The sequence below is a fragment of the Kogia breviceps genome, chromosome 5 (genome assembly GCF_026419965.1).
Source record: "Kogia breviceps isolate mKogBre1 chromosome 5, mKogBre1 haplotype 1, whole genome shotgun sequence".
Classification (NCBI taxonomy): Eukaryota; Metazoa; Chordata; class Mammalia; order Artiodactyla; family Physeteridae; genus Kogia; species Kogia breviceps.
The window spans coordinates 31,125,542-31,152,954 of NC_081314.1; the positions used below are offsets into that span (position 1 = coordinate 31,125,542).

Genomic DNA, 27,413 nt, shown 5'->3' on the forward strand with positions numbered 1-27,413 from the left:
TGAGCTAATAATTTTCTTTACTATTTGAGTCGGTTTGAGTCAGGATTTCTGTTATAGTCAGCTCAAAGAATCCTAAATAATGACGCTCTCTTTGGAATGAAATGCAAGGTCCAGGATTGAAACAGTCTTTACATTTGATCAGTCCATCTCATAAATTTAAATCTCAGTTCCTGGCAAAAGAATCAGGCCTGCTCATTTATTTGAGGGGGGAAAAAAAATCTTGGGCTGACCCAACCTTCAAACCTAATTTGGAGACTTTCATCAAGGGTATCAAAAAGGAGTTTAGTCATAACAGCACCTACGGATGGGTGAATTTGATTATAGACACTGAGAAAAAACTCAACATTCATTCATCCTGGGCAGTAAACAGCTATTAATAGTCTAGCTGGATGAGATTAAAATTTGATTGTTGTCTAGGGATGAATTTAAGATTTCTGTAAATGTCAGCATTATTACCTAGTGGTTCCTTGCTGGTTTCATTCTTTTTTTCTTCAATTTCATTTTCCAAAGTATTGTTCTTGATGTTTCACAGAATATGTATCTTTATACCATGATGGATGAGTAAGAGATGCATGTGGGGTATACAAATATGCTGCAGACCCAGAAGACTACCTAGAGTATAGACTGAGCACACCCTGATGCTAAGCAATGTGGCAGCATTTCTCACAGTTTATTCTAGACTGATTGGGGTGTTATTCTGCATGTTGGGACCCCCGCCGACTTCTGGACTGTGCGGTGGGGGGTATGTGTGTATGTGGGCAGGTTAATGATATCACTTTGCCAGTTCTTTCCACTTCCCTGTTAGTGGAATCCTTGAGATATCTGAGGGGACACATGAAAGAACTCAGGTAAGTGTTGCAAACTTTCATGACCTTGTTTACAATTCTGCCTAGGGGGTCCAGCATCAGGAGGAGGAGCCACCAGAGCATTTGGCTTTGAAGGCCAGTGGGGCTTGACTGCAGGAGTTCCACAGGACTGGGGGAAACAGAGACTCCACTCTTGGAGGGCGCATACAAGGTATCGTGCCCACTGGGATCCAAGGCAGAAGCAGTTACTTCACAGGAACCTGGGCCAGACCTACGTGAGGGTGTCGGAGGGTCTCTGGGGAGGCGGGGGCAGCTGTGGCTCATCCTGGGGGCATAAAAATTGGTGGCAGATATATCGGGGAGTATTCATCTTCGTGGACTCTCGCTGGAGGATGACATCTTGCTTGGGTCATTAGTTCCAAGACCTGGCTCCACCCAACACCCTGTGGGCTCCAGTGCTGGGACACCTCAAGCCAAACGACAGGGTGGGAACACAGCCCTACCCATCAGCAGACAGGCTGCCTGCCTAAGCCCTCCTGAACCCATGGCCCCTCTAAGCACAACCCTTGACACGGCCCTGCCCCCAAGAGGGCCAGGAACCAGCTCCACCCACCAGTGGGCAGGCACTGGTCCCTCCTGCCAGGAAGCCTGCACAAGCCTCTAGACCAGCCTCACCCACCTGGGGGCAGACACCAGAAACAAGAAAACTGTGATCCTGCAGCCTGCAGACGGAGTCCACGAAGGCAGGCCAGACACTACCCTGGGACCAGCTGGTTCCTGGTCCTTGGGAGATGAAAGGGGAGCATACTGCTGGGAAACATAGGACATCCCCGACAGAGGGCCACTTCTGCAAGGTCAAGAAACATAACTAGCCTACTACATACATAAAAATACAAATAGAAACTTAAACAAAATGAAATGGCAAAGGAATATGTTCCAGATGAAGGAACGAGGTGAAAGAAGCATTAAAGCAGAACAGTAAGAACATCAAAGGTGAAAAAACAATTGGGAAATATGACCAAGAAAGGCAGGAATCAGAGTCTAGTCAGGGGTCTACGAATAAATGACAGGGGTGGGGGAGGAGTGGCCCCTTTCATAAGTACTTTTCCAGTTGAAACACTTTTCTTTACCCTTTTCTCTCATTTTCCAAGGTAGCCCAAAACTTTTTAGAATTTAATATAAAGCTAATTTGTTCTTGGCTTATTACAATCATCATGCTTTGAGTTACTGCTGTTAAAGTTTCCATCAACTGACCTAAGTAACTTTGGAACATGCCGTTTTGACGAGAAACGATGAGGCTATGGACAGAACTGTACTAAGTTGGTAACGATTCTGAGGGAAAGGAGGAGTGGCTTTGCCATCATCTTAGATAAAAAGGAAGCTTGGGAATTGGACTATATCACCTTCTGGCAATCCATATAGTCAAGGCTTTGTAAATCCTTAGGCCACACTGTAATGCCAGGGCTGAGAGCCGTCTTGGTGGTTGTTTTTTTCACATATTTTAAAAAGTTGCTCGTGACCAACTGTACCTCACAAGCAAACACTTCAGATGAAGGTCAAGCGTATATGAGCAAAGTTTACTAATCTAATCAAATAAAGTTACAACAGTTAATCAGGTGCATTTGTAATGGCAGACATGCTTATTAAGAGGCTTAATAAAGCATGAATGGTGAACTCTCTGTGTAAATGATTATGTTTATTATTATTTTTATGGTCAAATGAATTTTATTTTTGTTTTTCTTTTCTCATCTTATTATTAGTTATTTGTGTCATTGCTAGCAGGTTTTCCTGGTACCATCCATGTTTTTTAATCATCACTGCCACAGTATAGAAAGATTCTGAATCTTTCCAACAATGGCAACTCCCTCTAGGGGCCTTTACTAACCTAAAACATGCTTTTAATTTAATTAGGAAAAAAGTCACCTCCTTTGGATACAGGACTTGGGGAATGGATGCTATTTTTGAGCAGAGAAAGAAACAGCCCCCAACTCAGGCTTGCTGCTTGGTGAGCCTTGCCCAGGCTGGGTTTCGCGCCCACCTGCCCTCAGCGGGGCTCTCATGAGCAGTGCCCAGGCTGCACTGCTGATGCCTGTCACTCTGCTCCCTTCTCCCCTGCGGGAGGCGTGAGCTTCCCGGTACTCACACCGGCCCATGAATGCCTGACACATGGGCATCTCGGAGCAAAACACTGGGGGGACGATAGCAGGGCTGAGGGAAGGAAAAAGGCGCCCAAGCCTCTGACTGACCCCCTGGGTACAGCAGCTCTGGCACGAGGAGCAACCAGAAAGGCGTGACTTGGCCTTAAGGTTTCAAGGCAAGGGGCAGGCCGCCTGACAAAGATTCTCCCCCCCTTTGCTCAGTAGGCCTAGAGTTGCTACGACAGGAGCAAAACCATTCTTCGTGCGAGTAAAGCCCAGTGGATTAAAAATACAGCGTCCTGGAAAAGTAAACATAGGTGTTTCAAAGGATAAATGATGAGATGTTAGGGGTAGAAGACTTAAAAGCAGGATGGCGCTGGGTAGGAGGTGCTAGGGATGCCATCGAGGCAGAAAGAGGAGGACCACACATCAGTCTCCTCAGTTTGGCCTCTGCCCTTGGCTGACTGCCGTCTGCACGGGACAATGGGAAGCCCTCACTTCCTTCCCTGCCATGCACATGTGCACTTTGGGGCACAAATTATTGTCCCTACGGTACTAAAAGATGGCACTAAAAGATGAAATAAATGTCAAGTTTCAAGAAAGGCCATTGGAAGGAAGCAAATGCTATCAACGACGTATTTAATTTGGGATAATTCAAACCCATAGGAATTTCTGCCCAGGGAGTCTAAATATTTCTAATTGCTTCACTTGAGCTCTCCCCAAACCATGGTTTCTGCCTCTGGGGCAGTGATCAGCATGGTCTAGTCTGGCATCTTGGCATTTCATGGAGATTATGGGGCTGAAGACAAATGATGGAGATAAGCATCTCATTCATCCCCAAAGGGCAACATCTTCACTACCCTAAAACGGGCATTAAGTCAAGGTTCAGCGCTCCACTCCCTGTGGTTCTGTTTTCAGAGGCTCCTCAGATTTTTTGGTTAAAAATAAATTTACTGATGCATAAAGATGTCAAAAGTTGGTTATAAAACCTGTTTAAGAGAAGTTAAATTAATGTTGTCATCCTATAAGGTGTCGACGACAGAGCGTTCTTTATGATGTTCCCTCTGATGTTCACATTTCTTTGCAATGATATTTCATGGACTGGGCAAGGCAGAAAGAGAGAGAGAAGGATGGGACACTCCTACAAAGATATGGTCCATCATCCCTGACTCCGAGCTGACACACTGGCAGAAAGATTTGTTATGTGAGCACGGTTCATATGACACCAAATGACAACTAAATATCATGGATCAACTATCTGAGTTCATTTTGGCCTTAAATTAAAATTCTTATCGTGAGACATAAAAAAGAAGACAGAAAAACTGATGTTTAAATTCATTTTATATCTATTCATTTCAATAAACTATCTTAAATGGGAATGTATTTTCAATAGGACTGTATTTTAATCCAGTTATCATTAGTATTACTGATTAAATGAGAGATTACAATTATACATTATTTGAAAAAAGTCCTGTAATTAGATACACTCTAGATGCCAGTTTTCAGTTCCATGCAGAAGCCCATAAAAAATCCATTATAATCAAATACTTTCCACATAATATACCTTCTTAGGAAGTATACATCACTGACTGAAGAGAAAAATCATATAGCCAGGAAAATTCTGACCTACTGGGAAGGCCACTGATCAATTTCCCTCTTCCAACTACCAGTCCAACTCAAGCTGCCTGAAAATCTACAACTAAAACATCACTGATACAACAGAAGTAGCTCTTTTCAAACGTAAATGCTTTAGGGAAGGATTAGATGAACCGTTTTGGCAATTCATACTTCAGGGATAATTGGTCCATCAAAGTGTCTGGTCACCCGCTTCTACCACCTTTCCACACCGCCGTGGACTTCTCTAAACCTTTCCCCTGGCTGACTGGGTTTAGAGTGGGCACGGGATTTACTTCTGCCCAACCGAAGAGATGGGAGGGAAAGCCTGCTGGGGAACTTCCAAACAGACTTCTCTAGAAGACGCTGTGTGCGTGTGAGGGGGTGGGGGTGACAGGACACCTGCCGGGTTCTGTGGCAGCCTTCTTGAGAATAATGGCGGGAGCGCATTGAGGACAAAGCCAACACACTGAGGTGGTCGAATGGAAAGTTGGTGACCCCAGTGCTGAATCATCCAACTCCACACCTGCCTCTCTCGGGACTCTTGTTATTTTAAATAATAAGCAACAAACTTCCTCATTTGAGATAGTAATTTCTCTTACTCTTACCAAAAGCAACTTGATATAAGCCCAACTACCTTACACTCTGTCAGAGGACGTGAGGAAGGAGAGTACAGCTACGGCAGGCACTGCTGACCGCCTGTTCAATATCCGCCCCCCACGGTCTCTCCTAGGAAGTCTCGGGGTCTTCATGAGGGAAAACAATGGCTGCAATTGGTGGAAGAAGAAATATGTCTGTGGTTCAAGTCTAATCTCTCACACAAAACTTGTCTGGACCAATAAAGCCCATGGTGGTCTATCTTTTGAATCCATATTCGTTACTGTCTTTACTGTTGGTTAGCGTTAAACCATCTTATGCCTCTCCTGCTGATGAGTTATATTTTTATTTAGTGTAATTATTACTTAACTTTTGATGTGTTCACCCCTCCCCAATTTCACTGTAAGCACCTTCATTGGGACTGTTCTCATATGTCTCATATGGATACGTCTTGAATTCCAATTTCTAGAACATGACCTGAGATGATGTAATCAGGTAATGTAGATCAGGTAATGTTCAGGTTGTCTATACTTCCAGAAGTATGAGTCTGCTTTCAAATCTGTTTTTACTCATCTGACACTTTTTGTTATTTTGTTGTGATAAAGGAGAGATCAATGAATACTATAAGAATACATCCTATTAGTATGACAAAGGCATATGTTCAAACTACTGTAGGACAAAGATGAGTGCGTGCGGGGGTCACAAAGACACAGGGTGGCACCCCCAGTGGTGCTGCGAGCCCGCAGGTGGTGGGTAGCTCATTACACACCCTGTCTTATGCAGGGACTTTCAGCTCAGATAATTCTGATTTCCTGTGGTTTAGAGAGGATTCTGAACCATTTGTAAGTTTAGATCTTTGGAGACTGGTATGTAATTATCACAAAGCATAGCATAATGTCTTGCAGTTCATCAGGAATTCAGAAAAGGTCGTTTAGTTGGCTAATGTGCTTAAAGATTAGAATTTATTCACCTACACAGATCAGTTTTAGAGTCTTTCTCATATTCCCTATCTTTAACCTTAGCAAAGATATTCTTGGAAAACGACTTGGCAACAATCATAGAACATGACTAATGATGCTAAAACAAGTTAAAATTTATTTAGCAGTCAGATGAATGACCAACTAAATTAGATTTCTAGAAAACTAAGTACTGGATGTCATTTATATTACCATGCGAAATAAAGCATGAAAACTTAAGTATCAAAATTGCCAATTTCCTCAAGACTAAAAAATCAGAGCTTGATTAAAACCTGGATGGAATTAGGTGAGCCTTAAAGACTCTTCTGGGAAACAAAGCAGAGGGAAAATCGTTTTCATGAATAAATACCAATCCTCAAAAGAATACTACCACTGATAAAGAAGGTCAATTCTTAAAACTTCCTACTAGTTTGCTTGCATTTCAGAAAATAATGTCTTTTATAAACACATCGCACAAAGCTTAATTTGTTACCTCTCTATAGTCTTAGCTGAGTTTTGTGTTCTATTATACAACCAGATCGGGGGCATTACCAGGAGTAAATGTGATACACCATTTAAAAAAGGTAGCCTGTGGATTACAGAAAGTCTTTCTATAATCCATAAAAGGCAACAGTGAGAGGAAATAAGTTCTATCACCTAATACGTGATTCTTGTCCAAAATACCTCATAGCTATACTGATGTTGAAAAAAATTGTTTCTCAATGATAAGATTAGACACATTATAAGCAGATTTCACCACTTTTAGGTTGATAGCGACTTACTAGGTTACTTTTGTTTTAAAGTCTGTTTTCAACTGCTATTTCAGCCTTTTGGTAACTGACATCAACCATTACTTAACCCTGGGATACTTTAAAAGATAAGCTGAGTCTTGAAATCTGAAAGGCACCATACAGTTTAAGGCACTAGGGCCCCAAAGCAACAGATGTCCTTGCTTCAGTTTCTGGCCACCTGCTGTGTGAGAAACTGGTGATGATGATGATGTTAATGAAAAACTACCTTGAACTTTCCTAAGGACATGGAAAACCCCTGTATCACACTAAATGGGGCTGGAAATGAAAGCAAAGTGGGCTCAAGGATGGTTGGTGCCTTGTCACAGGCTCTGGTGCCACCGGGACCACTCTGGTGGTCCCATGGGAGAATGAATCTCAGCTCTGGGCCTGAACATTCCCAACTGTGCATTACACTGTGCAAAGCAACAATCTCAGCTTAAGTCAATAAAGGCTTGTTTCTCACTCAGGCGCCACGTCTATCATGGGCTGACACATGGGTTCTGCTCACCGTGCCAGAGGGAAGGAGAGGGCTGTGGAAAGCCCTGCAGTGGCAACACATGCCTGCCACTGCCATTCCCAACTCACGGGACACAACAGGCCACACAGCTCCGACGGGTCCCAGGGGGTGGGGGGTGCAATCCCGTCCAGTGCCCAGAGTGGCGCAGAACTGGAATGATTTGGCAAAGAGCACTGACCACGATACATTATTTCCTAAAATAATAACCTGTAACTCAGAAAACCGTGCACTTTCTCTTGAAAAGTTCTGTCTACTTACTTCCCACAACTTAGGAAATATACTAAATTTTGAATAAGAGTTGGGCATTCTGTTTCTGGGTTCACAGCAGTTCTACGTAGAGAGTCAGACTTACTCTGTTTCTGTTTCTGCTCAACTTCTCAGTTTTAAGTTACAGTAGCACCATAAAGAAAGGTAATTAATTGGTGCTGTAGACTAACCCACATGGCACCAGAAGAGGACAGAACGCAAATCAGACCTGTCTCCATATGCTTTCTCACTTGTTATTCCTTATTCTGGTTCTTCTTTGTACAGGCAGACAGCTCCTCTACTAATTTATTATGCCAATACATCCTATTTTTGTTGAGATTTTTAGTTATTATTTTTAATCTGAGTTACATATGTAACGCTGAAAACAGTCCAATAGTTCTACGAGGCTTGTTATGAAAAGCAGTTCCGCTTCCTGCTCTAGCAACCACTTTCAACTCTTTTACGCGTGCTTTTTTTCTCACCTTTATAGCTCTAGCTTATATTGCCACCTCTTGATTTTTCTAGAGTATTATTCGCTGATTTTCCAGGATAGAAGATGAAGATGCAGCTCTGCTGACCACCACCTACCCCTTCTCCCCTCCCCAAGCAAATGCAGTTCCCCACCCACCTTTCTCAGTGGATTTTTATCATGATTAACAGTCAATAGACTTACATCATAATGTTTATGTAAATGCCAGGCCTGGCTCAGTGACAGGGTTTATCAATACCTTTCTATCTTTTCCTATACACCTTTGGTTTTTCTTTGGAGTTACCTTGTCCTGTGTTTTTTGGTTTTTTTTTTTTTCATTTTTATTGGCGTATAGTTGTCCTGTGTTTTAATGGCTTCATCTTTAAAAAGTTATCACTAATTCAAACCTAAACTCACCTGTAGCTGTGTAAATTTCTCGATTTGTCCAAATATACAAGTCATTCTTCCAATTTCGTCTCTTTAGAGAAGACTGTCTGGAACCTTTTGAGTTGCTCCAGTCTGGGCTGGCTGCTGCTCTTTGGATCTGCTAAACAGCCATGCTTTGTATACTCCGGGATTCCCTGCATTACCCTTCTGAGGAATCCTCTTGTCTCACTCTGGATGCTCTATTTCCTGTTCTCATGTATTCTTTATCCTTGGTACCTGTCCTCATGTTTGTAGAGCACTTCCTCCAGTGGATTCTGAGAATGGGCACATGTGAATACATTTTTTGAATCGTGAATGTCTGAAAGTGGCCCTCACACTTAATTAGCTTAGCTAGGGACTGAATCTAGGCTGGAAGTAATTTCCCCTCAGAGCTTTGAAGGAATTTCTCCTCCATTGTCTTACTCCTGGTGTTGCCATGTGAAATTTGTAGCTATTGTAATTCCTCACCCTTTGTTGGAAATCTTTCTTTTTTCCCCAGCTTTTCATGTTTGTAGGATATCTCTTTGTTCCCAGAGTTCTGAGCTTTTTTCGTGATGTATCTGGGTGTGGGTTTGTTTTTATTCACATGGGACTTTCTATGAACTTTTTCAATCTGAAAACACAGGTCTTTCATTAGTGGAAAAACTAACTGAATTATATTTTTGATTATTTCCTTCCTGTTACTTTCTCTGTTCTCTCTTTCTGCAACTCCTGTTTTTTTAAGATTTTGAACCTCCTGGGCTGGTTCTCTAATTTTTAAAAATTTATTATATTTATTTCTCTTACCTTCCATTTCTGTCTTGTATCCTATTTTCTGGGGAGGTTTCCTCAATTTTATCTTCCAACTATTCTATTGAGTTTTACATTTCAGATGTCATCTTTTAATTTCTAATAGCTTTTGTTGTTGTTATTCTCTGGATGAATATTCTTTTCTGAAGCGTTCTCCTGCAAAGACTTGTTTCTTCCCAGTTGCTTTTTATCTATTTGTTTCTGTCTGTCTGTCACTATTACATGCTCTCCTCTAGTATATGGTGATTCTTGCCTGTCTTGTTCATATAAAATAGTGTGAACTACAAGTTAAGAGAAAGTTCTGTGCTTAGATAGGCCTGTGATGGTTGAGTTCACTGTAAAGTGAACTGGCTGTTTCCCTGGAGAACCCCTAAGGTTTTTTTTATTTGTGACTTCTGCCTAGAGAAAACCCTTCCAATCTCCTGCCTGAAGGGACATACTTACTGGTGTTCTGGGAAGCAAGTGGGGTGAGGCCTGGGGATCTCAATTCAGTATTTAAATATATTCAACACCCTTTTCCAGGAGGGTCGTCTCATACTCGAATATTCCTGATCTCTCTCAGTCCAGAGACATTCTGTTTCACACTTTCCAGAGAATTAAACCTCCAGTCTTCTGCCAGAGTGAGGATGGGAATCTATCCGCTTCTTGAAGAAACTTCTAACCAGTCCTCATGTCTTCAGCTCCACCTTCACCCCGTATCCAGTTCCTGAGCTTCTAGAGGGTTTTACCATCTCACTCAGGTTGCTTCTTGCTTTTTCCCTACTGCTGACTTAGCATTCACAGCTTTCTTAGGCCGCTAAGTTAGCTTCCACTTAACATCTGCTTTCCAAGTAACAAAAGCTAGCTGCTATGGTCTCTCCTGTTTCCTTATTCCTCAAGGGTTTATCTGAAACGACCTTAACTGTTCTTGGAGTGGAGTTTAGAAGGCAGCAGAGCTAACTGCTTGCATTAAAGCTGCCATTTGCAAATGAAAGTTCCACTCTCCTCTTCTACAAATTAGAGAAGCATGGTTCCTACACGTGGAAAGCACCTGAGAGAGTGTGTGGTGAACTCTTCCCTTCAGAGGGCAAAGTATGTTGTTTAACTTGCAGATGAGGTGGTGGAAGCACCAAGAAGCTGAGTGTTATACAGTCACACAGATAGATACCATGCTGTTATCTGGCCTATGTACCTTAAATAATTATCCCTCAAAGGTTGTACAGCCCACCCCTCCATCTTAGCACTATTTCAGCAACAGCTAGTCCTTGGCTGTAAGACCTTGCATTTACAGCCTCTTCCCGTGGGCAGATGAATTCTTCATATTAGAATACTGGGTTGAACTAGCTATAAAGTGTGACTAAATGTTTTATCTCTTGTGAAGGTGACTTAAAACATTTTTTCAGAAACAATGAGATTTTTAAAGTATTGTAGTTGATATGCGTTAGCTGTGTCCTTTTGAGTAATATATACAAAGGATCTTAGACAGCAGCTATCAATACACCATAATTGAAAGGTAATCTGTATAACTTTTAAAAACAATTGGTAAAATAGCTGTTTTTCATTTTCAAGAAATACTTAAAACTGAAAAAACAGCTTGGTTTCAGTGTCTTATTCTGTGGTTTGGTATAATGCTATTTGTTAGCATTTTAGAAGACAATACAGGCTTTGACAAAGGCATTTGTAGAGGAAAAAAAGGATGAAGATTTGGGATTCAACTTATTTTAATTGATGCTACTTCCCCTCACCCTGACCCCAGTGTAATATAGATCAGAGTGTTAAAATATTACTAAATTATAATAATACAAATATTTCTGATGAAATAGTTCATTTTAGTCCATAAAAATTTTAATAACTTTATAAAACTAGGCACGAAGAGAGGCTTTCAAAAATGCAGCATTCTAGAGGAAAATATAGGATAAAAAGAAAACCTTCCTTAAAATACTTACAGATTCTTTTCTGCCCATAGTTTTGCTGTGTGAGCGTGAACGGGAGATGTTGCTGAAAAAGGAATCCTTTTTAGTAGCAGATGAAGGTGGGGAGCCAGTGAACTCTCTTCCTCCAGGCAAACTCTCAATGCTTGGAGATGAACGGATGTTTTTAGAGCTTTGTCCTGTAAGAAAAATTAAGTAGCAATAATGAGACACCAGACTCTTTCACTGCTACTGAATTTACTGCTTTTAATAAATGATCAATTAGAATACTTCTTTATTCACCCCGTCAACATAACGACACTATGGAGTATTAAGATGCATGTATTTTTATGTATCAGAATAGCTGCCGATTTTTTAAAACAATGAAGTATTGCTATAGTTTTCTGTGCGTTATTTAAACTACAATGGTCCAAGCATGGTATGCACATCAAAAAATGAAAAAATCCAATTTTCAGAAATCACAGGTGAAATGACTGGATTTTCCCTCACTAATGGAATCATCCTTAATAACAGAAGCCAGAAACAATTATATGGCACATTGTATTATTAATATATACAAAAAACCCCTAAATCCTTCACCAGTTTTTCAAAAGCACCCCTTTCCTTTTCATTAATTGCAGAACAGATACACCGCTACCCCCAGGCCATAGTAGAAGCATCTGGAAATGGGACAAGGTGCTGGTTCAAGGGCTACATCCAAGACTGGTCCCTACATCAGAGTGGGTGCATCTGTGACTCCCTGCAGTGCCTTTTTCACTGAGAGGTTCTGGAGCCACGAAGCTCCCTTAGACAGGAGCAAGGGCTCTAGGAAGGCCTGCTGGGAGGGCAGCATGGCGCAGAAGATAGGTGAACAGAATTGGCTGCGGCCGGACCCACGCAGGTCTCACGTATATGATGGGGACATTTCCGGAAGGTTGTTATGAGGATTTAAGGACCTAGCGCAGCACTTGGTGTGCATTCAATTATTCATTCACTCACCCATAGTTACTGAGGGCCTAGTAAGTACCAGGCACTTAGTGGGGCCGGGAGAGGGTGGAAACTGAGCCATCTAAACTCCCATCCCTCAAGGCATTCAGTTTCTAGTGAGGTGAGACAGACACATACATTCATAAAAGATATATGATTTTAGATGGTAGTAAACACTGTGGGGAAAAAGAAAGCAGGAAAGGGGATTGTCAGTGTCGGAGGAGGGTGTGCAGTTTGACACAGGATGCTCAGGGAAGGCGTCACTGAGAACTGAGGTGCAGGACATTTGGGCAAAAACTTGAAGAAGGTAAAATACCAGCTTTGCAGACAATATGAAGGGACAGCAAGTGCCAAGGCCCCAAGCAGGACCTTGGTGGTTCTGAAGAACAGCAGAGTGGCCAGTGTGGCTAAAGCTAAGAATGGGGGGAGGGGATGAGGCCTGGGGGCATCACATCAGGTGAGGCTAAAGCTAAGAATGGAGGGAGGGGATGAGGCCTGGGGGCATCACATCAGGTGAGGAATTGTAGACAATTTTGATGACTTTTCCTCTGAGAAGTGAAGCCAGTAGAAGCTGCTAGAGGATTTGAGCAGGAGAGTGAAATGATCTGACTTAATTTTAAAAGGATCCCTCTGACTGCTGCATTGGGAACAGTTTAGGGGTGGGAGAGAGCAAAAAAAGAGGGGAAACAATTTTTGCCATTGCAAAAATCCAAGTCAGCAGAATGGTCACAGCTTGGTGGTGAGAAGAGGTCAGATTCTACACAAAACTGATGAGATTTACTGACGAATCCATGAGAGGAATGAGAGGGATCAAGTTTAACTCCAAATGTTAGATAGTGGTATGAGGTGAGCATCTCTGTGAATACGCTAAAAATCACTGAATGATACACTTAAAGAAAAGTAAACTTGATGGCATATGAATTATACTTCAATAAAGCTGTTATTTTTATTAAGTCAGTTTTCACACGTGACTGTCAGTCAGCGACCAGCAGTAAAGGGCCGACCCATTTCCACCTGACAACACAGGGCTCTTCTACTAGAAACTTGGCCTCAAGGTTTCCTGCTCAGCCTCCAGAGACCTCCGTGAGGTCTGCATCGCAGTCTGATGACACCCCCCTTCTTAGTTCCATCCCCTCCTCTCTTCCTTTCACAGATGTTAGTCCCCAGTAAGCCTTCTGTACTTCTAACTCCGTCTCAGGGTCTGCTTCCTGGAGAATCCAACCTGCAGTGGGTGATGTCAGAGCTGAGCCCTGAGGAGGACAGAGGTGGTCTTGAGGTTGGGAAAGGAGGGGCAGCAGAGTCCGAGGCCATAGAAGCATCTGATGTTGACTTCAGGGTCTAGACTGTCTCAGCCCGCCGCACCTTCCCTTCTTCCCTCCCCTGCCTCTGTCTGTCTCCCACCCACCTGCAGGCTCTAGGTCATAACTTCCCTGGGCTACACTGTATGGTGACGAGCTCACTGGTAGAGGGTCCTAGAACGCTGGAGCTGAAAAAGACCTCAGGAACCACCTATTTATTTTCTCTTTTTAAAATTATGCCACTAATTCGTAAATATATTTTTACTGTAAACAGACTAAATGTGAAAATTGCCTTTATAAAAAAAATAACAGATTTATTGAGATATAATTTACATACCATAAAACTCACCTTTTAAACGTGTATAATTCAGTGGTTTTTAGTATATTCACAGAGATTCTCAACTATCGCCTTCTAATTTTAGAACATTTTTATCACCCAAAAAAACAAACCTGTGCCCATTGGCAGTTCCTCCCAATATCCCCTGGCTACCACTAATCTACTTTCTGTCTCTATGGCTCTGCCTTTTCTGGACATGTCATATAAATGGAATTATACAATATGTGGTCTTTTGTGCCTGGCTTCTATCAGTTGGCACAATGTTTTCAAGGTGCATTCATGCTGTAGTCTGTGCCAGTACTTCATTCCTTGTTACTGCCAAATAATACTCTATTGTATGGATAGACCACATTTTGCTTATCCAGTCATCAGTTGATGGACATTTATAGCTTGTATCCATTTCTTGGCTATTATTATTATGTTTGTACCACAAACAGTCATGTATAAAATTTTGTGTGGACCTATGTTTTCATTTCTCTTGGGTCAGTACCTAGGAGTGAAACTGCTGGGTCACTATGGTAAGTCTGTGTTTAACATTTTGAGAAACTGCCAAACCAGTTTTGAAAATAACTACACCATTTTAACATTTCCATCAGCATCCTATGAGGGTTCCAGTTCCTCCACATCCTGTCAACACATATTTTTGGCTGTTTTATATTTTAGCCACCCTAGTGGGTATGAAGTGGTATCTCACTGTGATTTTTATTTGCAATTTACCAATGCAAATGACTAATGATGTTGCGCTCATGTGCTTATTAGACAGTTGTATATCTTCTGTGGAGAAACACCTATTCAAACCTTTTGCCCATTTTTAACACTGGGTTATTTGTCTTTTTACGGTTAAGCTGTAAGGATTCTTCATATATTCCATTTCAGATATATGATTTGCAAAGAATTCTCCCATTCTGGGCACTGCCTTTTCACTTTCTTAATGGTATCCTTTGAAACCAAGAAGGTTTTAATTCTGATGAATTTACCTATTTTTTCTTTTGTTGCTTGTGCTGTTGGTATCATGTCTAAGAAGACATTGCCTAATTACAAAGATTTACTCCTATATTTTAAGAGTGTTATAGTTTTACCTCTTGCATTTAAGTCTGGTCCATTTTGAGTTATTTTTTGTATATAATGTGAGGAAGTAGTTCCACTTCATTCTTTTTCATGCAGAGATCCAGTTTTCCCAGTACTATTTCTAGAAAAGACTATTATTTCCCCATTGAATGGTCTTGGTACCCTTGTTGAAAATCGACTTACCACAAATGTAAGGGTTTATTTCTATGCTCTCAACTCTATTCCATTTATACATGCCTATTTTTATGACAGTACCACACTGTCTTGATTACGGGCTACATAGTAAGTTTTGAAATCAAGGAGTATGAGTTCTCCAATTTTGTTCTTTTTCAAGACTGTTTTTTTGCTTTTAGGGGGATTTTGCATTTCCAGATGAATTTTATGATCACCTTGTCAGTTTCTCCCAAAAAGACACCGAGATTTTGATGGTGATTGCGATGAATACATAGATCAATTTGGGTAGTACTGCTCTGGTAACAATATAAGACATAAACAAAATACATTTATACTGTATTTTATATTTACCTATGTAGTTACCTTTATCAGTGCTCTTTTTCTTTGTGTGGATCTGAATTCATTTATAGTATCCCTTCATTTCAGCCCGCAGGACTCCATTTATTATGTCTTACAGGGCAGATTTGCTAGCATTGGATTCTGTTTTTGTTTATGTGACTGTCTTAATTTCTCCTTTCTGAAGGATAGTTTTACTAGATATAGAATTATTGAATATATCATCCTACTGCCTTGTGGACTCCATGATTTTTTATGACAAATCAGCTGTTAATCTTATTGAGGTTCTCTAGTATATTGTGAATTGTTTTTCTCTTTCTGCTTTCAAGTTTCTCTCTTTGTTGTTGGCTTTTAGCAGTTTGTCCATGCTGTGTGTCTAGGTGTGGATCTCTTTGAGTTTACCCTGCTTGGAGTTAACGGAGCTTCTTGGATACACAGACTAATGTTTTTCATAAAGTTGTGGAATACTTCTGCCAGCACTTCTTCAGATATTCCTTCTGCACCTTTCTCTCTCTTCTCTCCTGAAATTCCCATCATCTGTATGTTGGTATATTTGATGGTATTCTGCAAGTCTTTGAGAATCTGTTCATTTTCTTTCATTCTTTTGTCTTTCTGCTTTTCAAACCAGATCATCTCAATTGACATATCTTTAAGTTATGATTCTTTCTTCTGTAAGCTCAAATTTACTGTTGATCCTCTATAGTGAAATTTTCATTTGAGTTATTGTATTTCAACTCCAGAATATCTATTTGTTTCTTCAAAAAAAAAATCCTATTGCTTTATTGATATTCTCTATTTGGTGAGACACTGGTCTCATACATTCCTGTAGATCTTCAGACACAGTTTGAACTTTTTCAAGATATTTGTAATAGCTGATTTAATAGCTTACTGATCTAGTAAGTCAAGTAAGTGTCTCTGCTTCCTCAGGGGCAGTGCGTATTGACTGCTTTATCCCCTATAATACGGCCATACTTTCCTGTTTCTTTATATGTCTCAGACTTTTTATTGAAAACTGGCCATTTTAATAAAATAATGTGGCAGCTCTACAAATTAGATCCCATCCCAACCCCCAAATTTGTTTTTCTTTCTGCTTGTTTTGTTTTTTTAGTGACTTCCCTAAACTAATTCTGTAAAGTCTATATTCTTTACTATCATGTGCCCCTGAAGTCTCTGCTCGGTTAGCTTAGTGGTCAGTTAAGAGACAGAAATTTCCCTTCCTTAAATGCCTTGAACCAGTCAGTCTCTGAGCCTCTGTGCAAGGGTCTCTGTACGTGTGTCTTCAGGCATGCCTTCAGTGCTCAGCATGCAGTTTACAATTCTGCTCTAGCTTTCATTCTTGTCTATGCAGAGCCTCACAGAGTTGACAGTTTAAACCCTTCTTAAATCTTCCCTGGGCATGTGTATAATCATGCATGTGTGTGGCCTTCTCGATTCCCAGGAATATACTGGAGCTTTTCAAAACCCCCGATGGACATCTTATTCTTTAGATTTTCCTTTTAAGTTTTTTGCTAGCCCCTGATTTTCTTGTTAAGTTTTTGGTTAGCCTCTTGTTTGCTCCATTTCTGCCTTGGGCAGCTGCCATGTTAAGTAACTGCCACTGATTATTTTCAATGGATGCTCTGTGGATAGGGTTTCTCCTTTAGCGAGTTCTGATTAAAGTCCAATAAAGACAAGCCCTAAGAAAGAGGTTTTTTGAGGGTGCTGCTGCACAGGTCAACTAGTGACATTTACTGGGGACGGGACTTTTAGGGTGCTCCATATTCATTCTTTTTCCTCCAGTGGTTGCAAGGCTGCTCTTTATCAAAGGCTATGGCAGAGCTGGGGAGAGAGGGTGGAAATTGGGAAAGTTAAAATATTACAAAGCATGCGGTTGTTGACTTAAAAAAATATATAGGGACAACGTGAGAGCTGTAAGTTAAGTTTTATTTGGGGCAAAATGGGGATTGCAGCCCCGGGAGACAGCATTTCAGATAGGTCTGAGAAGCTGCTCTGAGGAGATGAGCGGGGGAGTGGGGTGGGGGAGCCAGGTTACCAAGGAGTTTTGTAACAAAGGGCAGGTAGTCTGAACATCAAAAGATTATTGTTAAGTAAAGAAAACCAGATATCTCAAGTTAAGGCATTTAGCGCTTTTCTAAGCATGGGAAGATTCAAGAGTCTTGGCTCACTGAAATCATTCCTTTGATATGCACCTCAGCTATCTGGGGCCAGCATCCAGACACATCTTGAGTTTCCTCAGGGCTCACCACAGGGAGTGGCTGCAGTCTGATGGCTGCTAGATGGCAGGTATTCTTTTCAGCCCTGAGTTTCCTCGGCTCACATTGGAGGGCTGCGATCCTTGATGACTGTGACATCCTCTGTTTATTGATATAGCAGGAAATATTTCATTTCTCATGGTTGTTACTGGGATTCAGCCATTTTTTTTCTTGAATAGATGCTCCTCAAATTGACTCAATCCTTTGATTAATTTTCAGAGTTCTGAACAAGTTAATTTTGGCATTCTAGCCATTCTTCTTGTTACTTTTATGGAAAAACAGATTTTTCAGAGGTCCTTATTCTGTTATTCCAAAAGTACATCCCTCTGTAACATGTTTTTTGGACTTGGTCATGAAAATTTGTCTTTCATTTATATAAAAATCTGCCTTACCTTTTTTAAGGAATGTGAAGAAAGAAATTTTGTAGCGCTCCTGAATAATTAGGATTTTTCTAACTTTTTGCCTTTGCAAACAAAATGACAACACTCTGGAGAGGTACATCTTTAGGTACAGTTGGCTATTTCTGTAAGATAAATTTATATACATGGAACTGCTATGTTTAATGGTATGTACATTTTAAATTTAGATGATTCCAAACTGCTTCCTCCTAGGATTTTAACAGACATATATGCGTGTAATATATATTTATATATAAGTGTAAATGTAATATGATGTATGATATCTTTATCTACTTACTCATTTGGTTAACCTGATGGAAGGAAGACTTCATTATGTTAGCTTGAAGTTTCTTGCCAACTAGTGAGGCTGAATATCTTTTTAAACAATATCTCTTAACATAATAATATGGGCCATCTGAAGGTCCTCTGTAAATTGTCTCGGTTAATTTCATTTTAAAAAACTGATTTAGGGGAGTTCCTCCTAAATTCTAGAACATAGCCCTTTGTATATATGTCTGTGTATGTCTACATTTACCTTTCTGGCTTCTGTTTTTAGGGTCCTACTTAGGAAGGCATTTCTTATCCAAGATGATAAAGTGAAAAACAACTTAAGTGTTTATTATAAACCTAGGTTTTTCTTTTTCCTTTTATGAACATTTTCTCCTTGCTCCTTGGAACTCTACTCCTTAAGAAGCTTTTATTGCCTTGGGGTGGCTGAAGATAAAGCTAAAACAAAAGGAATGTTTGCTCAGCTTTGAGTTTCAAATTACTTTTAAAAGTCCACAGAAAAAAAGAAACCTAAGAAGCCAAAGCATTTTGATTCATGAGAACATGGTTTTCTTCACAAAATGAAATGAAAAAACTTCCATCTTTTTCTAAGTTTATACAACTGAATTTATCTGTCCCTTCAAAATTTGGATCATTCACCTATAACTCTGGTGCTGGTGACTTTTTAAAAGTACTACTATAGCGGCTCTTTGGATTTTTTCTATGTTAATTCCTCATTAAAGTTTCCTACTTTTTCTTGGGTCAATTTTGACCATTCATATCTTTCCCCCCAAAGCCATATTATATGGCAGGTGGAATAATGCCTATGCCCTTAGTCTCCAGAGCCTATGAATATGCTAGTTTATGTGGTGAAAGAGACTTTGCAGGTGTGATTTAAAGAACCTTAAGATGCGAAGAGTATCCTGGGTGATCATGGTGGGTTAGTGTGAACATGAGTCCTTACAGTGAAACAGGAAAGTAGAAGAAGGAGTCAGAGCTGTGACTAAAGAAAAAGAAGGCAGCTGAAGCAGGAGAGAGAGCTGACCTGGTGGTGTTGGCTTTGAACGTGGAGGAAAGGACGTGAGTCAGTGTGGATCCTCTAGAGCTGGCAATGGCCCTCAGATGACGGCCAGTGAAGACATGGGGACCTTGGTTCTACAGTCACAAGGAAGTGAATTCTGCCAACAGTACAGATGATTCTCCCCTAGAGCCTCCTGACACCTTGGTTTTAGCTTGCTGAGACCTGAATCAGACTTTTGATTCACAGAACTGTTAAAATAGTGGGAAATGCTCATTATTATTTCTTAAGTATTTCAGAAGTATTTCTCTACTTATGATCTCTAGACTCTGAACATCTGACATTATAGTTCAGATTCTGAGTTAATCTAAAATTCCAGGTTGGGCTTCCCTGGTGGCGCAGTGGTTGAGAATCCGCCTGCCGATGCAGGGGACACGGGTTCGTGCCCTGGTCCGGGAAGATCCCACATGCCGCGGAGCGGCTAGGCCCGTGAGCCATGGCCGCTGGGCCTGCGCGTCCGGAGCCTGTGCTCCGCAACGGGAGAGGCCACAGCAGTGAGAGGCCTGCATACCGCAAAAAAAAAAAAATAAATAAATAAAAAATAAAATTCCAGGTAGAATCATTTAAATTCTATTATACTGCTGGAAAAAGTTAGAATTCTGTGGACTACAACAACTTTTGCCCCCATCTTTCTTCCAAAATGGAAAAAAAAATAGCATATATTTCAAGCGCTCTAAGGTCCTGTGTGGCTAGTGGACACCACACTGGACAGGACAGGTATAAACCACTTAACAATCTAAATCTCCAAATGTTTTTCACAACACGCAGCCTGTTACGTAAAGTAACCATAACAAAATAAGCTAATGACATATCTAGGAGAGATCTTTTGAATACCTGCTTTAATAAATTAGCTCAGCAGTTATTTACTGGGTGAGATTTAGTATCTAGTTATCCAATCCAGAAAGAACTTGAAAGTGTTTTGTTCTCCCTAAGTTTCTTTTGTAGCTATTATTCTCCTGGGCAAACTACCTTTTCAGAGATAAAACTAAGCCAGCTCTTATCAGAATTTACCTCTGAATGACCAAATTCCAAATTGGTGGTAGTATTAATAAAGTACTACTTGGCCTGTATCTCGTATAAAAACTCTGTACAAGATACATTTCCCCTCAATTATAGAAATTAGTTAACATTTTTGTGCCCTTTGGGACCATAGACATTTAGACCTTAAGAAGACAGAGTCACCAGCATGTGAGACAGAAGAAAGGACCGTCAGACTTCCTGCCCTTTCCAGGCCTAGCACATGGATCGGGACAATAACGGGGTAAATGGATGAGACATTCCATCACCCGGGCCTTACCTGGACAGCTCCTAAGCTGAGGAGCCAGGACTCTCAACACGCCTGTAGCCCATACACTTCACAGTAGCCCTGATACTCTTGTAAACCTTTGAAAGTTTTTAACTGACAGGAACAACATTAACCATTTCTTGTGTTGCACCAAAACCCGATGCTCATTCCTAGAGGAGCCTGCGGAGCCCAGCAGAGATCCCCGCTTCGGGACCGAGGCACTTGTTCTCCCAGACGCGGGCAGTGTTGGCTGCCACTGGCTCTCATGGCTTCCTCTCTGGAAACAGCCCCAGCCGAGGAGAGCTGCTTTGCCCAAGATCATGCCCCTTCCCCGGGGAACAGCTCCAATCCAGTGACTGGTTTGGGTGGACAGAGGACAAAGTCTGGCCCCCTTGTCTCAAAACAGACAACTGAGGGCAACACTGCTTCTTTGACTCCCCCCGTATTGACCCTGAGGGCGCTCCCCCAAAAGCTTCCTACCCGAATTCTCCAAAGTCCTGACCCAAGACAATTATTTACGATTGATTATATGGTAAGGCACTCTTGAATATACTAAATACAGACCTATTCTCAAGCCACCCTGGGAATGCCCGGTCTTCCTTTCATAACCAAACATCGGGGAACAAGCCCTGTGCAGACTGATCTGAGGAAATGTCCCTGGAAACTCTGCCCAGCGCCGAGGATGGGGGGATGACCACAACAGGAGCTCGTGAGAAGCTCCTAAAACAGCAGCACAAGGGAAACACAGCCTTGTGCCTGCACTGACTAACCTACAACCCCAGGTGGTAAAAGCAGACACAGAAGTATGAACAGCAGGACTCTGGAAGCACAAAAGAGGGAAGAGATATGGGAACATATGTATATGTATAACTGATTCACTCTGTTGTAAAGCAGAAACTAACACACCATTGTAAAACAGTTATACTCCAATAAAGATGTTTAAAAAAAAAAAATAAAAGAGGGACCATCCAATCCTGTCTCAGGCCATCAGAGTTGTGAGCTACATCTTGAAATCTGAGGAGTGGGCAGTGGTGGGGGTCATGGCTCAGGGAAGGTCATTTTGGGGCAGAAAACATGGTATTTACGAGGCAGTTAGACTCCTGGGAACATCGAGCTCAGACAAAGCCTGATTAATCCTTCAGTGCTTCCTGTCATCCATATGGAATTGAAAATGACACCAATACCAGTGTAAACAAAATAGGATGAAGTTCAACAGAGTGCTTCTGTTTCATTTGATGATTACTTCAATGGTTTTCTCCGGGGTGGGCTGGGGTGGGGAGGAGGGAATCAAATTCTTTCTAAAAGTTGCCGGTACCCCAAATGGGAGCTGCTTTCTCTCTTGGTCATCCAGCTCTGGGAGAGGGAGGCAAGAAGGAAGGTGGGGCTCTAAAAATAGGGCCAGCTAGACCAAGAAGAGCAGCTTTTTCTCATGTGAAGGGGTTTGGCCTTTCTCTTGTCAGTAGCGATGGGAGTTATTACAGATGTTAAGCAGGAAAGTAGCCTGAGTTTTACAGGAGCTTGGCTGAACGAGGCATCTCCTACACTGGCCCATGCAAGAGATTATAAGGCTTCAACTAAAGCTGGGGTAATAGATTTGAGAGACACTTGCAAAGCACAATTCCTCAAACCAATACCTGCTGAGTCAGCACCTAGGCTAGAGTCTGAGCTCAGCTGGTATCTAGTTGCGCGGCCTTGAACGAGTCACTGACCCTCCACAGGCCCAGTTCTCACCCACTTCACGTGCGCTGTGTGTCCTAGGTGGGTCGCGTGTGTAAAGGGCTCAGCGTGGCTCCCGGCGTCTGCTACGCGCTGCGCAGACCCAGACCATTACCAGCACGCTGGGCACTTCCAGATCCAGAGCAGGCGGGTTCACAGGCAGTCCTGTGGTCACAGACCTGCCAGTGCTCTCCTGCTGGACTGTCCTTCCACTGGCTGCACTGCCCGGTGACTGCCCACAGACCTGGGCTAATTGGCTCTGAGCCCAGGACCACCACGTATGCCACGCCCGGGAGCGCCTGCGGGTTTGGATGCACGCCCTGGTGCGAGCTACGTCTGCGCAGGATGGGGATGTACCTTTCTCTAACATGCACAAAGGGACTCCTTGGACTAGATATGGCCATGTCTGTGTATATTAAATCTTTCCTTCACTCTCTGTCCTTCTCTGAAAGATTCAATAAAACTTCTGGGTCCCCTGTGCTACGTGTCAATGGAGGTTATCTGTCAAGAGCCTGAGTTGACAAGCATCAGTGGGGACCCTGACCACAGAGTGGCTGGGAGAGAGGAAAGGAGGAAGGGGAAGAATATTTATTATGTTCCTACTATGCCTCATGCATAATATTTTCATGACTTTTCTCTCATTAAACTCAACGGGAAGCAAGAACAGGGGTTGGGCTGTATTCCTAAATAGTCGGGCAGAACCCCCATAAACCTGAGACCAGCTGGGGGATTTGGACACAGGACAGCCAAAGGCAAAACGTTCAGGAGGCTAGGAAGTCTGGGGGTTGCTGGTGGGAGGTCTGGCTCAACGAAGCGGGAAGGGCAAAGCCTTTGGGAAGCCCGGTGCTGTGGCGACAGGAAGGGGGTCGCCTTGATGTCATTTGGCGACCCGGAGAAGACAGGACGCAGTTGGGCCCCGCCTGGTGACACTTTGGTCCCTCACAGATCTGAGTGACAGACAGCAAGAGGGCTCAGGTCTACTTGTTAAAAATATACATCTTGGTGCCACAAGAGGGGAAGGAAGCAGGCTGTACCTGCAGCCCCTGAAACAGACCTGGTTCTAGCCTGGCCAGAGAGGTCAAGCTTTATCGTGTCCAGGGCTGGCGTGCAAACACGGGGTTTCAGATTGTCAGAAGTCATTGTTAAGCAAAGAAAAGCCAGAGGTGTTAAGTAGGTTCATCTATTCGATTCTGGAAACCAAAGAGGTACCTGAGGAAAACACATAATGATGCCACCACCAGGACTGCCCCCCCCCCCAAGGAGGCTGTGCCCTCGAGCCCTTACTATGGCACAGGTAACTGCTCTTGAAGCAGCTGCTCTTCCTCTGTCTTCACAGGCGAGCGGTGAAGTGGCCTCGCTGGGTCATCCAGCAAGGCACTGACGGAAGCAGGACCCTAACCCAGGCCTGACTGCAGAGCCCGGATGGGCAAAGATACACCGTCCTGCTCCCCTACAAAGGGCTGCAGTAAATGTGACTTCGAATTAAAGAAAAGTGGAATGAGGTCTTTGGATATCAAAGGGCAAATTCTGACCTCGTTCTCAATCCAAAAACAACTCATTTATTCAATGTTTTTTTGAGTAAGTGTTCCAAAAAGAGGCATTTTCTAGCTAATTGATGCGTCCCCAAATTTGTTTTATATGTTCTGTACTTCTCTGCAATTGTTCAGAACATAATGGAACTACCTGTTCTGCTTCAGGACTATCATGTCTCAACAATACCCGGAGCGGCCAGTACCGGGTCATCTACCAGGATAACCTTTTGGCTCTGTAGTCCCCTCCCTCACCCTTGTGGGCAGCAGCAGCTCTCTGTCCTCTTGTCACCATGTCCTGCTTGAGTTGATTTGACCTCCCTCTTCTTTGTTCTACCAATTTGCTGCTTGTCACCTGCACTGGGACTTTTCTGTTAGTGTTTCCAGCTTGAAGGTCCAGAGTGAAGTCATCTCCAGGCACGAGCTGTTAACACATTAATGTGACTTGCATGTTGTTTCTCAGTTTAAAATCTATTTTTTTTTTCCTACAAGGCATTAAAAGAAACTTAACAGTGGATACCCTTAGTGAAATGGGCTGGCAGAAAGAAGTGGGAGGAGAAAAGGGGGTTGTTTTATTTCCCATGTAATGCCTTTAATTAATTGGAGATTGTCTAATATTATATGTACTTCAGTTTTACCTTAAGAATGTCAACAGTGGTTATCTGGGCAGGGAGATTTTTGATCTTTCTCATCATTTTTTATTTAAAAAAGCAACCTGATACTTGTACCCCTATGTTCATAACAGCACAATGTACAATAGCCAAGACATGGAAACCACCTAAATGTCCATCAACAGATAAATGGATACAGAAGATGTGGTACATATATATAATGGAATATCTCTCAGCCATAAAAAAGAACGAGATAGTGCCATTTGCAGCAACATGGATGGACGTAGAGAGATTACTATACTAAGCAAAGTAAGTCAGAAAAAGAGAGACAAATACCATATGATATCCTTATATATGGAATCTAAAATACGACACAAATGAAGTTAACTAAGAAACAGAAACAGACTCACAGACATAGAGAACAGACTTGTGGTTGCCAAGGTGTGGGGAGGGGATGGGAGGGGAGAGGAGGGGAGGGGAGGGATGGGCTGGGAGTGTGTGATTAGCAGATGCAAACCATTATACATGTAATGGATAAACACAAGGTCCTAGTGTACAGCACAGGGAACTAAATATATTCAATATTCTGTAATAAACCATAATGGAAAAGAAAAAAAAAACAACCTGATAAATGTTATATAATGATATCTATGATATCCATACATTCATGTTAGTAACATAAATACATATACACGAATACAAATTTTAACATTGCCTATGGCAATAACTTAAGAAATCGAAATTTCTTTCCTAAGGGTCCATTATATGATAATACTTATATACTTCTGTTGTTAGAAATTCTACATTCTCTTTGGAAGTAATGTCTGTGTATATGCGTGTGTCTATCTCCCCATGTTTTAAAGTTTTTTAGTTTATAAATTAATAATTCCTAAGTATCTCTCGAAAAAAGTTCCTGGGGATAGATGTTCCATTTCCAAAAATAATTTGAAGAAACCCTTGAGTTGCCAAAAGTGAACTGTCCTGTGGCAAATTTTTTTTATGATTGCAACCTACACTGAGAAATATAAAATGGAACTTTCCAACAATTTTCCAAATATTATTTATTGACTAAATTGTGAGATCTCACTTTATATTCAGAATTTTCTTCAAAAAATTAAACCTGTATAATTATTATGTGTTAAAAGGCAAAGAGAGCTTCCCTGGTGGCGCAGTGATTGAGAATCCGCCTGCCAATGCAGGGGACACGGGTTCATGTCCCAGTCCGGGAAGATCCTGCATGCCGCGGAACGGCTGGGCCCCTGAGCCATGGCCGCTGAGCCTGCGCTCCGCAACGGGAGAGGCCACAACAGTGAGAGGCTCACGTAACGCAAAAAAAAAAAAAAAAAAAAAAAGGCAAAGATACAGATATGAAACCTCATGGGAAGAAAAGACTATCTACAATCAAAGAATCATTGAAAATATTGACATTTACTTAATTTCTTGAAATTTGCTCCATTGCTTTGAAAAAAAGACACTTGGGAAGTCTAAATGTTAGTTTTTTTTCCCTGAAATGAAAAGTATACCTACTTTTGTGGGTTTAGCACATCTGATGAGATTCTCCAATTTCCAATATTACTGATCCTATCAAGCAGAGATAGAAAGTTTTTTGTTACCACCACTGACTATTTTGGTTTACTTCTACTTCCCCTTGCTTTCTGACACTCTGCAGGAAGTGAATTGAGGGAAACACACTGTGACTTCTCCAAATCCGGGTAGGTATCATCCTACTGTCTCATCACAGATTGGAAGTTCTTTATCTGGCCTCATGTCTCATTAAGCCACTGGACTCTTCACTGTCAGACTGATACAGTCTCTGTTGGAGCAGGGCAGGCAGGGTAATTTAGAACAGGGTATCAGAAAAGGAGCTGGTTCCTGACCATGCGGGCTTGCTGGGTCATCTAAAGCACCAGGGATGCCCTAGCAGTCTGGTGAAGCTGGAGGGAAGCCCAAGGGACTGATGAAAACAGAGCTTGGCACACAGTAGGCACTCAACGAACACTTGTTGAATAAGTGAATCAGAGGCTTCTACTTCTACAACACAAGTTATTTGAACAAAATGATACAACCTCCTTCTTTAAGAGTCTATTTAAAAAGCGACACTGTTCACGTGGCTCTGGTCTGCAGGAAAACATGGACTGAGCAATAGCATAAAAACAGAAGTCAGAACAGACACGCCAGCCTTCAGCTTTCTCTTTCCACAGGTATAAAATGATCGGGCTTCAATACCCAGAGGAATACTCTGTGGCGAACTCACTTTGGGATAACGAAACGCTGGTTAAAAAGTTGTCTGGGGGGAATTCCCTGGCAGTCCAGTGGTTAGGACTCCGCACTTCCAGTGCCAAGGGCCCAAGTTGATCCCTGGTCAAGGAACTAAGATCCCGTGAGCCACGTGGGGAGGCCAAAAACGAAGTTGCCTGGGGGGCTCAGATTTTAATTTTAGGAAACAAATTTAAGTCCTATGAGTCTTCACCGTATCAGAAGATCACATCAATATTCATCTAAGCGCAATAACTGACAAAGCTAAAGAGAAGTCATCTGGAGGTGACCTGCCTCTTCTACTGGCCGTGCAACTGTACCCCTTTATCATACAGATCACTCCACAGAAACCAAGAAGAGTAAATAGCAGCTTTTCACAGAATCCCTGAGCTTGAAAAGCCCTAAAGGTCAGCTGGTTCACTTAACCAGAACACAGCCAGAAACCGTACCTGTGAAACACAGAACTATATATAGAAGTAAGATCACACCCCTCTGTGCCACAGTATGTTTTTTAAGATGTTAAGTCAACACCCCACTGATCTCCTAATCACAATATATTGTTTTCTGTTAACTTATTAAAAAG

General features: G+C 42.0%; 1 protein-coding gene across 22 annotated transcripts in view; it reads right to left on the bottom strand.

Moving 5' to 3' along the window:
* The window catches only part of TBC1D5 (TBC1 domain family member 5), a 567,716-nt gene that overhangs the window by 47,051 nt on the left and 493,252 nt on the right, over positions 1-27,413 (bottom strand). For all 22 annotated transcript variants that reach the window (XM_067033841.1, XM_067033850.1, XM_067033846.1 and 19 more), the window contains one exon: positions 11,275-11,438. In XM_067033841.1, the coding sequence (XP_066889942.1) occupies positions 11,275-11,438 (164 nt within the window). The remainder of the gene's footprint in view (positions 1-11,274; positions 11,439-27,413) is intronic.